The 13,391-nt window shown below is 36.1% G+C and overlaps 1 protein-coding gene across 2 annotated transcripts; it reads left to right on the top strand.

Moving 5' to 3' along the window:
• Positions 1–9,261: 9,261 nt before the first annotated feature.
• On the top strand, positions 9,262–10,943 carry LOC107638012 (early nodulin-like protein 18). 2 transcript variants are annotated; one of them, XM_088485314.1, is made up of 3 exons: positions 9,262–9,279; positions 9,597–9,884; positions 10,123–10,943. In XM_088485314.1, the coding sequence occupies exons 2-3, from the start codon at positions 9,683–9,685 to the stop codon at positions 10,557–10,559; spliced, it is 639 nt and encodes a 212-aa protein (XP_088341440.1). In that variant the 5' UTR covers positions 9,262–9,279; positions 9,597–9,682; the 3' UTR covers positions 10,560–10,943. The 2 variants fall into 2 exon arrangements, with proteins under 2 accessions (XP_088341440.1, XP_016196699.1); XM_016341213.3 differs by lacking the exon at positions 9,262–9,279 and having other exon boundaries at positions 9,341–9,884.
• The last annotated feature ends 2,448 nt before the right edge of the window (positions 10,944–13,391 follow it).

Raw genomic sequence — 13,391 nt, forward strand, 5'->3', positions numbered from 1 at the left:
ATTCCCAAGATTTCTGATACTAAAGATATGACTCAGGTAAGACCAATAAGCATATCCACAGTCTTTTACAAGATTATCTCTAAAGTACTTGTACATAGACTTCAGGGTATGATGAATAGACTAATTAGCCCTACGCAGATACTTTTATTAAAGGCAGATTAATTTCTGATAATATCCTAATTGCTCATGAGTGTATACATTACTTGAAGAATAAAAAAAGAGGACTCGAAAATGAAATGACGATAAAATTAGATATAAGTAAGGCATATAATAGGGTGGAATGACACTTTCTTTGGTTTATATTGGAGAAGTTTGGTTTTGACTCCCGGTGGATCATGTAGATTTGAGAATTAGTGACAACTGTTTCTTATTCTGCCATTGTAGAAGGACAACCCTATGATTTCTTCAAACCAAATAGAGGTATTCGACAAGGAGATCCTCTATCTTCCTATCTTTTTCTTTTCTGTGCAGAAGGTTTCTTCTTCTTGCTACACAAGGCAGAACAAAACAGAATAATTCAAGGTCTTCAGATACATAAGCGATGTCCCAAGGTCAACCACCTCCTCTTTGCTAATGATTCCATCTTATTATATAAGGCTAATACTGAAGCATGTTCAAACATCCTGCATTTATTGAATTCTTATAAAAGCATCAGTGGCCAGAGGGTAAATCTTAATAAATCTGCTGTATTCTTTAGCCACAATACTCCCTCCACTACTCGTACACTACTGATGGCTAACTTTATGAATATTAATTATATTAGGGCTCAGGATAGATACCTTGGTTTGCCTTCTACAGTCTCTAAATCGAAAAAGGCTTCTTTTAGTATGATCAAAGAGAAGGTTCGAAAAAGAATCCAACGGTGGAAGTAAAATCTTCTATCGTCAGGTGGTAGACAGGTGCACAAAATTGTGATCACACTTTTCACAACTCCACACAACTAACCAGCAAGGGCACTGGGTCGTCCAAGTAATACCTTACGTGAGTAAGGGTCGATCCCACGGAGATTATCGGCTTGAAGCAAGCTATGGTCATCCTGTAAATCTTAGTCAGGCGGATTCAATTGGTTATGAGTTTTGATAAATAAAAGATAAATAAAACATAAAATAAAATAAAGATACTTATGTAATTCATTAGTGGGAATTTCAGATAAGCGTTTGGAAATGTTTTGTTGCTTCTGAACCTCTGCTTTCCTATTGTCTTCTTCCAATCATGCATGCTCCCTTCCATGGCAAGCTGTATGATCCTCTCGGATGAAAAATACCATGTACGGTTTCTGCACGGCTAATCAACTGTCGGATTTCTCGTCTTGGATGAAAAATATCAGGTACAGCTACCGCACGACTAATCATCTGTCGGTTCTCACTAGCATTGGAATAGGATCTCTCTATCCTTTTGCACACTGTCACTGCGCCCAACATTCGTGAGTTTGAAGCTCGTCACAGTCATCCCTTCCCAGATCCTACTCGGAATACCACAGACAAGGTTTAGACTTTTTAGATCTCAAGAATGCTGCCAATTGGTTCTAGCCTATACCACGAAGGTTCTAATCTCATGGATTCGGATGCTCTGTTGTCAGGAGAGGCGATGCAAATCATGGATTAGAGACCCAAGAGAATATACTATGGCTATTGTCCAATGACTACGTTGAACATCATGTCGACCGCTTGTGGTTGTCAGGCACGCGGATCTTGGCTAAGCGAGTAACGAAGATAGTGGGTGATTGTCACGGGTCACCCCTTCATTCTGACTTAACTGAATTAAGTATGAGAGTATATCTTGGAGAAGAAGTAGGGATGAATTGAAAGAGAAACAATAGTACTTGCATTAATTCATGGGAACAGCAGAGCTCCGCACCTTAATCTATGAGGTGTAGAAACTCCACCATAAAAAATACATAAGAGAAAATAACCTAGGCATGGCCAAATGGCCAGCCTCCAAGTCCAAAGATAGTATATCAGATCCGAAATACAATAGTGAAAAGTGCTATTTATACTAAACTAGTTACTAGGGATTACAGAAAATAAGTAACTAAGTGCAGATAGTGCAGAAATCCACTTCTGGGGCCCACTTGGTGTGTGCTTGGGCTGAGCATTGAGCTTTATATGTGCATAGGCCATTTTTAGAGTTAAACACCAGCTTGGATGCCAGTTTAGGCGTTTAACTCCAGTTCTGGTGCCAGTTCTGGCGTTTTACGCCAGAAAAGGGTCTTTAGTGGGCGTTTGAATGCCAATTTGAGCCATCAAATCTCGAGCAAAGTATGGACTATTATATATTGCTAGAAAGCCCAAGATGTCTACTTTCTAACGCAATTAAGAGCGTGCCAATTGGGCTTCTGTAGCTCCGGAAAATCCACTTCGAGTTCAGGAGGGTCAGAATCCAACAGTATCTGTAGTCCTTTCTCAGCCTCTGAATCAGACTTTTGCTCAGATCCCTCAATTTTAGCCAGAAAATATCTGAAATCACAGAAAAACACACAAACTCATAGTAAAGTCCAAAAATGTGATTTTTGAATAAAAAATAATAAAAATATAATAAAAAGTAACTAAAACATACTAAACTATGTAAAAACAATGCCAAAAAGGGTATAAATTATCCGCTCATCACAACACTAAACTTAAATTGTTGCTTGTCCCCAAGCAACTAAAAGTAAAATAGGATAAAAAGAAGAGAAAATATAATAAATTCCAAAATTATCAATGAAGATTAGTTTTAATTAGATGAGCGGGGCTAGTAGCTTTTTGCTTCTGAACAGTTTTGGCATCTCACTTTATCCTTTGAAGTTCAGAATGATTGGCATCCATAGGAACTCAGAATTTAGATAGTGTTATTGATTCTCCTAGTTCAGTATGTTGATTCTTGAACACATCTACTTTATGAGTCTTGGCCGTGACCCTAAGCATTTTGTTTTCCAATATTACCACCGGATACATAAATGCCACAGACACATAATTGGGTGAACCTTTTCAGATTGTGACTCAGCTTTGCTAGAGTCTCCAGTTAGAGGTGTCCAGAGCTCTTAAGCACACTCTTTTTGCCTTGGACCACGACTTTAATCGCTTAGTCTCAAATTTTTCACTTGACAGCTTCACGCCACAAGCACATGGCTAGGGACATCTTGATTTAGCCGCTTAGGCCAGGATTTTATTCCTTTGGGCCCTCCTATCTATTAATGCTCAAAGCCTTGGATCCTTTTTATCCTTGCCTTATAGTTTAAAGGGTTACTGGCTTTTTCTGCTTGCTTTTTCTTTTTCTTTCTTTTTTTTCTTTATATTTTTCTTCGCCATTTTTTTTCTTCGCAAGCTTTGTGTTTTTCACTGTTTTTTCTTGCTTCAAGAATCAATTTTATGATTTTTTAGATTATCAATAACATTTCTCCTTTTTCATTATTCTTTCAAGAGATAACAATTTTAACATTCAAAAACTTCACTATAAAAAATATGCACTGTTCAAGCATTCATTCAGAAAAACAAAAAGTATTGCCACCACATCAAAATAATTAAACTAATTCAAAGATAGAATTCGAAATTCATGTACTTCTTTTTCTTTTTCAGAAAATATTTTTCATTTAAGAAAGGTGAAAGATTCATGGAATCATTCATAGCTTTAAGACATAGACTCTAAACACTAATGATCATGTAATAAAGACATAAACATAGACAAAACATAGAGCATAGAAATCGAAAAACAGAAAAATAAGAACAAGGAAATTAAAGAACGTGTCTACCTTAGTGACAGCGGCTAGTTCTTCCTCTTGAAGATCCTATGGAGTGCTTTAGCTCCTCTATGTCTCTTCCTTGCCTTTGTTGCTCCTCTCTCATGGCCTTTTGGTCCTCTCTGATTTCATTGAGGATAATGGAGTGCTCTTGGTGCTCCATCCTTAGTTGCTCCATGTTAGAACTCAAATCTCCTAAAGAGGTATTGAGTTTCTCCCAATAGTTTTGTGGAGAAAAGTGTATCCCTTGAGGCATCTCAGGGATTTCTTGATGAGGAATTTCCTCATGCTCTTGTTGAGGTCCATGAGCAGGCTCTCTTGTTTGCTCCATCCTCTTCTTAGTGATGGGCTTGTCCCCTTCAATGAGGATGTCTTCCTCTATGACAATTCCTGCTGAATTGCATAGGTTACAGATGAGATGAGGAAAGGCTAACCTTGCTAAAGTGGAGGGCTTGTCAGCCACCTTGTATAGTTCTAGAGGTATGATCTCATGAACTTCTACTTCCTCTCCCTTCATGATACTATGGATCATGATAGCCCGATCCATAGTTACTTCGGACCAGTTGCTAGTAGGAATGATAGAGCGTTGGATGAACTCCAACCATCCCCTAGCCACGGATTTGAGGTCAGGCCTTCTCAATTGAACTAGCTTGCCTTTTGAGTCTCTCTTCCTTTATGCTCCTTCCACACAAATGTCCGTGAGGATTTGGTCCAACCTTTGATCAAAGTTGACTCTTCTAGTGAAAGGATGAGAATCTCCTATCATTATTGGTAATTTGAATGCCAACCTCACAATTTCCAGACTGAAATCCAAGTATTTTCCCCGAACCATTGTGAGCCAATTCTTTGGGTTCGGGTTCACACTTTGATCATGGTTCTTAGTGATCCATGCATTAGCATAGAACTCTTGAACCATTAAGATTCTGACTTGTTGGATGGGGTTGGTGAGAGCTTCCCAATCTCTTCTTCGAGCCTCATGTCAGATCTCTGGATATTCACTCTTTTTGAGCATGAAGGGGACCACGGGGATCACCCTTTCTTGGCCACAACTTCATAGAAGTGGTCTTGATGGACCTTTGAGATGAATCTCTCCATCTCCCATGACTCCTGACGTGTCAAGGAATTCTGATCCCTGCACCTTTCTGGCATTTAAACGCCCTCTGTGTGCCATTTCTGGCGTTTAACGCCATCTCTGCTACCTTTTCTGGCGTTAAACGCCAGGCTGATGCCTTTTTCTGGTGTTTAACGCCAACCAGACACCCTTTTTTGGCGTTAAACGCCAGTTTGTCTGCCAATTTTGGCTTTAACGCCAGCCAGACAGTCAGACACCCTTTTCTGGCGTTTAACGCCCAGACTGCTGCCAGACTGGGCGTTAAATGCCAATTCTGCTATCCTTACTGGCGTTTAAACGCCAGTAAGCCTGTCCTCCAGGGTGTGCTATTTTTGATGCTGTTTTTTATTTCGCTTTAATTCTGCAGCTATTTTTATGATTCCACATGATCATCAACCTAAAGAAAACATAACATGGCAATGGAAAACAAATGTCTATAATAAATATAATTAAATAATATTAGGTTGCCTCCTAATAAGCGCTTCTTTAATGTCAATAGCTTGACAGTTAGCTCTTAGAGAGCTTCACAGAGTCTCAGAGCTTAATGGTGGCCTCCCAAAGCCAAACTTAGAAGTTGAGTGTGGGGGCTCTGTTTGACTCTGTATTGAGAGAAGCTTTGCATGCTTTCTCTCCATGGTTACAAAAGAAGATCCTTGAGCCTTAAATACAAGGTAGTCCTCATTCAATTGAAGGACTAGCTCTCCTCTGCCCACATCAATCACAGCTCTTGCTGTGGGTAGGAAGGGTCTTCCAAGGATAATAGATTCATCCTTATCCTTCCCAGTGTCTAGGATTATGAAATCAGCAGGGATATACAGGACTTCAACCTTCACTAGGACATCCTCTACAAGTCTATAAGCCTGTTTCATTGATTTGTCTGCCATCTCTAGTGAGATTCTTGCAGCTTGTACCTCAAAGATCCCTAGTTTCTCCATTCTTGGCTTGACTAACAAGAAACAACTAAATTTTAAAATTTTTTGACTAAGTCAACCCAAAATTTCGAAATTTATGAGTAAAATAAGGGAAAGATATTATTTTTTATTTTTTTGAATTAATGAAGAAAGAGAAAAACAACAAAAAGTCACAAGACATAAGAATTTAAGATCAAAACAAATAATGCATGCAAGAATACTTTGAATGTCAAGATGAACACCAAGAACACTTTGAAGATCAAGATGAACATCAAGAACATGTTTTTGAAAATTTTTTAGAAAAGAAGGGCATGCAAGACACCAAACTTAGAAATTTTTAATGTTCAGACACTATGAATTCGAAAATGCATATGAAAAACAAGAAAAGACACAAAACAAGAAAAATTAAAGATCAAACAAGGAAAATCATCAAAAACAACTTGAAGATTAAGGAAGAACACAATGCATGGATTTTCAAAAATTTTAAGAAAATTAAAAAAATGCAATTGACACCAAACTTAAAATTTAATACTAGATTCAAACAAGAAACACAAAATTTTTTTGGTTTTTATGATTTTATTAATTTTTTTGTATATTTTTCGAAATTATTTTGGAAAAAGAAAATAAAGAGATACAAAATTTTTAATAAGAACTCCAGGATTCATGCAATGTTAGTCTAAAGTTTCGGTCCAAAAGAATTAGACATTGCCAAATGGCCAGCCAAGCTTTAGCATAACAAATACAAACATGTCCTTTCTACAATAGAAAGTGGAAACCTCGGTCCAAAGGATTAAACATGGCTTAACAGCCAGCCAGGTTTCAACATATCTCATGAAACTCTAGAATTCATTCTTAAAAATTCTGAAGAACAATTTTTTTTTTGTTTTTTTTTCAAAAATAAAAATAATAAAAACTTAAACATAAAATAAAATTACCCAATCTAAGCAACAAGATGAATCGTCAGTTGTCCAAACTCGAACAATCCCCGACAACGGCGCCAAAAACTTGGTGCACGAAATTGTGATCACACTTTTCACAACTCCGCACAACTAACCAGCAAGTGCACTGGGTCGTCCAAGTAATACCTTACGTGAGTAAGGGTCGATCCCACGGCGATTGTCGGCTTGAAGCAAGCTATGGTCATCCTGTAAATCTTAGTCAGACGGATTCAATTGGTTATGAGTTTTGATAAATAAAAGATAAATAAAACATAAAATAAAATAAAGATACTTATGTAATTCATTGGTGAGAATTTCAGATAAGCGTTTGGAGATGCTTTGTTGCTTCTGAACCTCTGCTTTCCTAGTGGCTTATTCTAATCATGCGTGCTCCCTTCCATGGCAAGCTGTATGATCCTCTCGGATGAAAAATACCAGGTACGGTTTCTGCACGGCTAATCAACTGTCGGATTTCTCGTCTCGGATGAAAAATACCAGGAACAGCTACCGCACGGCTAATCATTTGTCAGTTCTCACTAGCGTCGGAATAGGATCTCTCTATCCTTTTGCACACTGTCACTGCGCCCAACATTCGCGAGTTTGAAGCTCGTCACAGTCATCCCTTTCTCAGCCTTTGAATCAGACTTTTGCTCAGATCCCTCAATTTCAGCCAGAAAATACCTGAAATCACAAAAAAACACACAAACTCATAGTAAAGTCCAGAAATATGATTTTTGAATAAAAACTAATAAAAATATAATAAAAAGTAACTAAAACATACTAAAAACTATGTAAAAACAATGCCAAAAAGGGTATAAATTATCTACTCATCATAGACAGATATTGCTTAAGGTAGTGGGAGATGCTATTTCTATTTATACATTGTCTTGCTTCAAGTTGCCTGATGGTTTAATTTCAGAAATTCATTTTATACTTTCTCAGTTCTAGTGGGGACAAAAAGGTTCTGAAAGGCGGATGTCTTGGATTAGCTGAGACACTATGACTCGCCCACGAAGAGAAGGAGGCATTGGATTTAAAGATCTCAGAATCCGAAATCTGGCGCTTTTAGGCAAACAGTTTTGGCGACTCGTAACACAGCCTATTCCTTATTATCCAAAATCCTAAGAGGTAAATACTTTAGCAATGGTAATGCTATAACGCCAGAAATTGGAGTCTTACCTTCTTGGGGATGGAGGAGCATACTGGAAGGCTAAAAGATTGTTGAAAAGGGTCTTAACTGGGCTCTAAGTACTGGAGAGAATATCCAGGATCCTTAGCTGCCTCCTCCATATCCTTTAATGATTTCTGACATGCCAAACAGACAGGCTATTTCTGAGTTGGTTTTAAGAGTTAAAGATCTAATTACTGAAGATAGGAATTAGAATCAGAATCTCGTTTAAGAATTATTTCCCCAAGACGTTGTAGACAGGATTTTTTCAGTTAAAATTTAGCAGAGTAGGGATAAATTGCAATAAAATTTGAACAAATCCAAGTAATATGATACAACTTCAGGTTACAGAATTGGCTATTTATTTCACCATCTGCCTCTGGAGATTTGCCTTAATTATATACAGCAAAAAAAGCCGTGGATTGATCTATGAAAGTTGAACTTGCTTCACAAAATTAAGCTATTTATCTGGAAAGCTCTCCATGGCCGGCTTTCGGTGCTTGCTCAGATTCATCATCGCATCCATCTATATCGCTAATATGCCTTTGCTGTCATGAAGCAACAGAAACAGTCACTCATTGTTTGATCGATTGCTCTAGAATTAAAGAAGTATGGTCTCAGAGTTATCTTCGTAACTGTCTTCCCCTCAAAGTCCTAACGACTTTTGGACATGGTGGGTTGCATCAACAGAGATGCTTAACCCTTTGAAGAATGCTGACCGTAATCCTCAATTGCTTGCCATCATTTGCTGGAACTACTTGAAAGCTCGCAACCAGTTAATTTTTGAAAGTTTTACTTTAATGTCGTCTGCTTCTAGCAAGTTCTGTCAAGTTGTTCCGTGAAATCCAAAGAACTCCCAGTTTAAAATATCATCTCTATGAGGCAAACTCTTAGTTTCATTCAATTTGATTTATCATTCTTTCTTCTTTAAGATTTTTCTTCGTTTTTCGACCATACACCGTTGGATGAATACATTCAGTGTATTATTTTGGGATATCCCCACTTTTTTATTATACTGTCCTGTTTTTAGACATATTTATATTTTATTTTTCAATAATTAATAAAATATAACCTACTATTTTTTGAAAAAAAAACTTTTAAATATAGAAATAAAGTTTATACTAAATATTAGATAATGAAATAACTAAACTTTTAAATATAAAAATAAAATTTATACTAAATATTAGATAATGAATCTGCAAACTTATCAAAATAATAAATAATTTTTTAAAATAAGAATTTAAGACAATATAAATAACTAAATTCAAACTTATATTCTTCTAAATTGCAATTCATTAATAATACAAAATATTTAAAATAAAGTAAATAACCCTACTCATACAGTGGTACTCGTTTAAATAGTTTTTATTTGAATCATCAAAATACTCAAAATTATCCTCAATCTAAGAACCCCATAGCTATCCGGTAGCTGCAAGGTAGGTGAGAGATATGTGTGATGATTGATCATTCGCTATACACAGATATGCATGTACCGTTGAACCAAATTAATATAGCATAAAAATGAGTTTTTATGGTATTTCCTTTCTAAAATTTTATGGAGTTTCAAATCTCCAAACAACAAGAGATAATTGTAACCACCACAGTTGTAATTTACTAATGATAAACACAATTTTAATTTTGAATTCCTGAATCCACTTCCCTCCCACGTTCCATGACTTAGTTTCATGATCCATTTATTATGTTATGCTTTATATTAAATTAAATTAAACTTCTTTATTTGAAAACTCACCAGCGTTTTCTTCATTGACATTTGACAATCACATCCTCACACAACACAAAACGCAATATCTGCCCTCAAATCGCCATCGATCTCCGCCGATGGCGCCGCCCATCGCAGCCTACCTCGCGGTCTTTTTTGCTTTGACCACCGCCGTCTACGCTGCAGCATCATCCAGCGGATACCACAACCACACGGTGGGCGGCGCATCCGGGTGGTTGTTCAACTCCACTACGAGCACAGCCGCCACCAACTACTCCTCTTGGGCTTCAACTCAAACATTCAACCTCGGCGATTTTCTCAGTAAGCTCAATCACACTCTCCCTTTTCTTTTCTCTCTCTTTTAACGTTGCTATGTATGAATACTGCTTCGTTTTTGAAAAAAACAAAAGGGAAAAAGAAAATTAAATTGATTGTTGAAAGTTAAAACTCGATGAAGTAATTATAATTAGTTAATTGCACATTTCTATCTGATTTGTCTTAAGTTCCAACCAAACGCAACAATAAATCTGATTCAATTCTTATTTTCCAATTTTATCAGTTTTCAAAACGAACACGAATCAAACGGTGGTTCAGACCTACAATGAGACCTCTTACCTGAGCTGCAACGCCGACGACTTCGACAACGGCACCTTCGTATACGATAGCGGAAGCAGTAATTTCAGCCAGGCGTTGACCATTTCCGTTCCGTTGACCGTCGTCGGACGCAACTACTTCTTCTCCGACGCCGCCGACGGCCTCCAGTGCCGTCGCGGCCTCGCCTTCGAGATCAATGTCAACCGCGGCCAAGGCCTGCCACCCAGCCTCAACCAGCCGCCGCCGCCGCCCTACATTGAGCCGCCGGGTCCTGACGCCGCCGAACAGTCTCCACCGTCCACGGTGACGCTGGCCCCTACTGGAGGCGCGTCACCTCTGCGCGTTAATGCGCTCGTGGCGGTTTGTGGCTTCGCAGCGGAGATCTTGATACTGTTACGGTGAGGAGTAGTTGGATTACGGTGGGTGCGCAGCATTTTATCACTTTTCTTTTCTTTTATTTAGTTTCTAAGTTTTACACTGTTACTACTTACTAGTTACTATACGGACATTCTGGATTTTCATTCACTACCTTATTTAAAGGTTTAGATTGCAACGGTGAACAACCACTCAACTTCATTGCAAGCTCTACACCAAATTATCAACCATTACCGCTAAATAATGTAATTACATTCTGCCATTTCTATCGTAGATTCAAACTATCTATGGTGGTTGAAGCTTGTGTTTAGTTTTCCGCGGGAACCAAACAAAACCGAATTTGAAGCATTGATACATTGGATTTGTATTACAATCCATTTAGGAAACCAATTTTCGTTGTTTTTCTTTTTAGATTGTCTTTTTATCTTTTATTATTTTTGTCCAATACTTATAGTTATTAATCTAATTTCTTTAATTTAATAATTTAATAACATATTTTTAGTTTACATTTTAAACATTATTGATTAACTAATAAAAAATAATAAATTTTACTAATCTTCTAACATTTCTCTTATCCCCTTATACATCTTTTTATTTGTTATAAATAGAGATTGAAAAAAATGTGTTTGTGAATTCTTAAATATTATACAAGTATACATATATACACTCATAATATAATTACAACTATTTTAATCACTCAGCAACTCTACTAATCTCCACTAATCATTTACTTATTGCGCTAACCTTCACCTAATCCACTAATCATATATTAGTCTAGCATTGCTTCTCATATATTTTTATTTATTTATTTCTTCAAATTCCAAACCTTAAACTTTTATTATATATATTGTTAATCTAAGTAAAAAAAAAACAATAATACTACAAAATCAATAAATTTTATCATTTTGAATCATCAGTCGTCAACGTTAGTAATTTTGCATATAAATTTAAACAAAGTCTAAATGCAACATAATCTTAAAAACTAAATACAGACTAAATATTGGTTAGAATTTGTTGAAATCTACCGCATTGAGACCTTCCCAAAAAAATATACTTGTTTGGTAATTATTTATGTATGGTAAATATAATTGATAAGAGATTGGCAGATGATGAAGATTATCCATGGAAGTACTCGTCATGTTTTGTGGCGCAATGATGGAGCATTTAAGTTCTGAAGCAGGCGATAAGAAAATGAGGAAGGTGAAAATCATGGACTTTGGCTGGTTGAGATATGTGCTTAACTGGGCTGTCAACCAAGATATGATGGTGGCCTTAGTATCATCATATATTCGAGGCAAAAAGTCATTGATTATCGACACACAAAAAAAAAATCTCGATTACGGTTGAATTCATTGCGCGGTGTTTCGATCTACTGAATCATGGTAAGTAAGCCTCCTAAGAAAATAGAAAATAGAAAAAGAAGAAAAAAAAAGAAAATTTAATTTTTTTAGTTACTCATTTTTCTGTTTGGCAAGGGCAAGTTTCTAGAAACCAAAAACACTAGACGAGCACCAAATTTTTTATAGCTTGAAGGGAGAGACACATGGCCAATTGAAAAAGGACGTTACTAAAGTGAAAATATGAGAGAGAAATAGGGTGAGTGATCACACTTTATCTTCTAAAGTGAAAATTCAAAATTTAGAGAATCCAAATTCCATTTTTTAAGAGTGTTAATAACTATGAAATATATGTTTACGTGATCACCTCTTTTATGCTCCAATGAAATAGGGCTTAAATATTGTTCACTACAGAGTCTTCTAGAATTCATGGGGATGAAGACTGCTCTATCAAAAAAGCACAATTGTGTATCCAAGAAAAGATGTATTAGGAGGAAATAAAGGTGTAAGCAAAAGACATATAAAAGGCATGTTAATGGTATTCTAGCATTAATACCAATCACGATAGCTAATATTCTTCTTTTTGATTCGCCATTATTGGTTTGCTAATAAATTGATTCTAATTTTTCATATTTGTGTTCAAAATCAGCTTCTTGTATTTATGATTTTTGTAATTTGGATATTATGTGTATTTAACAAAGAATGTTATATGTATGACCTTATAGATGTTAAACTCATAAAACTGCCAGTGTTATTTTTTCTCTTTTACTTTATTCTGCACTAAAATAATTTGGAAAAACTTTTGAATTCAAACTGTAAATAGATTTAAGAGTACTAACTTTACTTGATCAGGTTAGATTTGTGTTAGTTCCTTTATTTTTATCTCTCGCTTATACTCACCCTCAAATTTATTTAAATAGAAAGTGCATTTGTGTATCAAGGAAGGGATGCGTGGGAAGGAATTCCAACTATAAGAAGAAGACTTGTAAGAGAATGCCCATGAAGGATGAGTTTATGCTTCACACACAGCTGGAAAGGTAGCAGATGATAAATTTGATGAATGTCCTTCATATAAAAGACAAGTTAATTGTATTCTAGCACTAATACGAATTAAAATAGATAATATTCTTCTTTTTGATTCACCATTATTGCTTTGATAATGAATTGATATTGATTTTTGATATTTTTGTTCAGAATCAGAGTTTTGTATTTATGACTTTTAATTCGGATGATATATATATGACTTTATGGATGTTAAACTCATGAAACTGCAAGTGTTATTCTTCTTCTTTTACTTTATTCTGCACTAAAATAGTTTGAGAAAACTTTCGAATTCAAACCCTAAATAGATTTGAGAGTACTAGCTTTACTTGATCACGTTAGATTTGTGTTAGTTCCTTTATTTTTATCTCCTTCTTTTACTCAACCTCAAATTTATTTAAATAGAAAGTGTAGTTGCATATCAAGGAAGGGATGCGTTAGGAGGAATCCCAGTTGTAAGAAGAAGACTTGTAAGAGAATG

This window comes from Arachis ipaensis, chromosome B4 (assembly GCF_059453495.1).
Source record: "Arachis ipaensis isolate K30076 ecotype BB chromosome B4, ASM5945349v1, whole genome shotgun sequence".
Taxonomy (NCBI): domain Eukaryota; kingdom Viridiplantae; phylum Streptophyta; class Magnoliopsida; order Fabales; family Fabaceae; genus Arachis; species Arachis ipaensis.

What these genes read in the sequence shown, in the direction of transcription:
- LOC107638012 (XM_088485314.1), top strand. Translation starts at nt 9,683, where the DNA reads ATGGCGCCGCCCATCGCAGCCTACCTCGCGGTCTTTTTTGCTTTGACC. An exon ending in CAACCTCGGCGATTTTCTCA is followed by an intron (nt 9,885 to 10,122) that starts GTAAGCTCAATC and finishes CAATTTTATCAG; the next exon opens with TTTTCAAAACGAACACGAAT.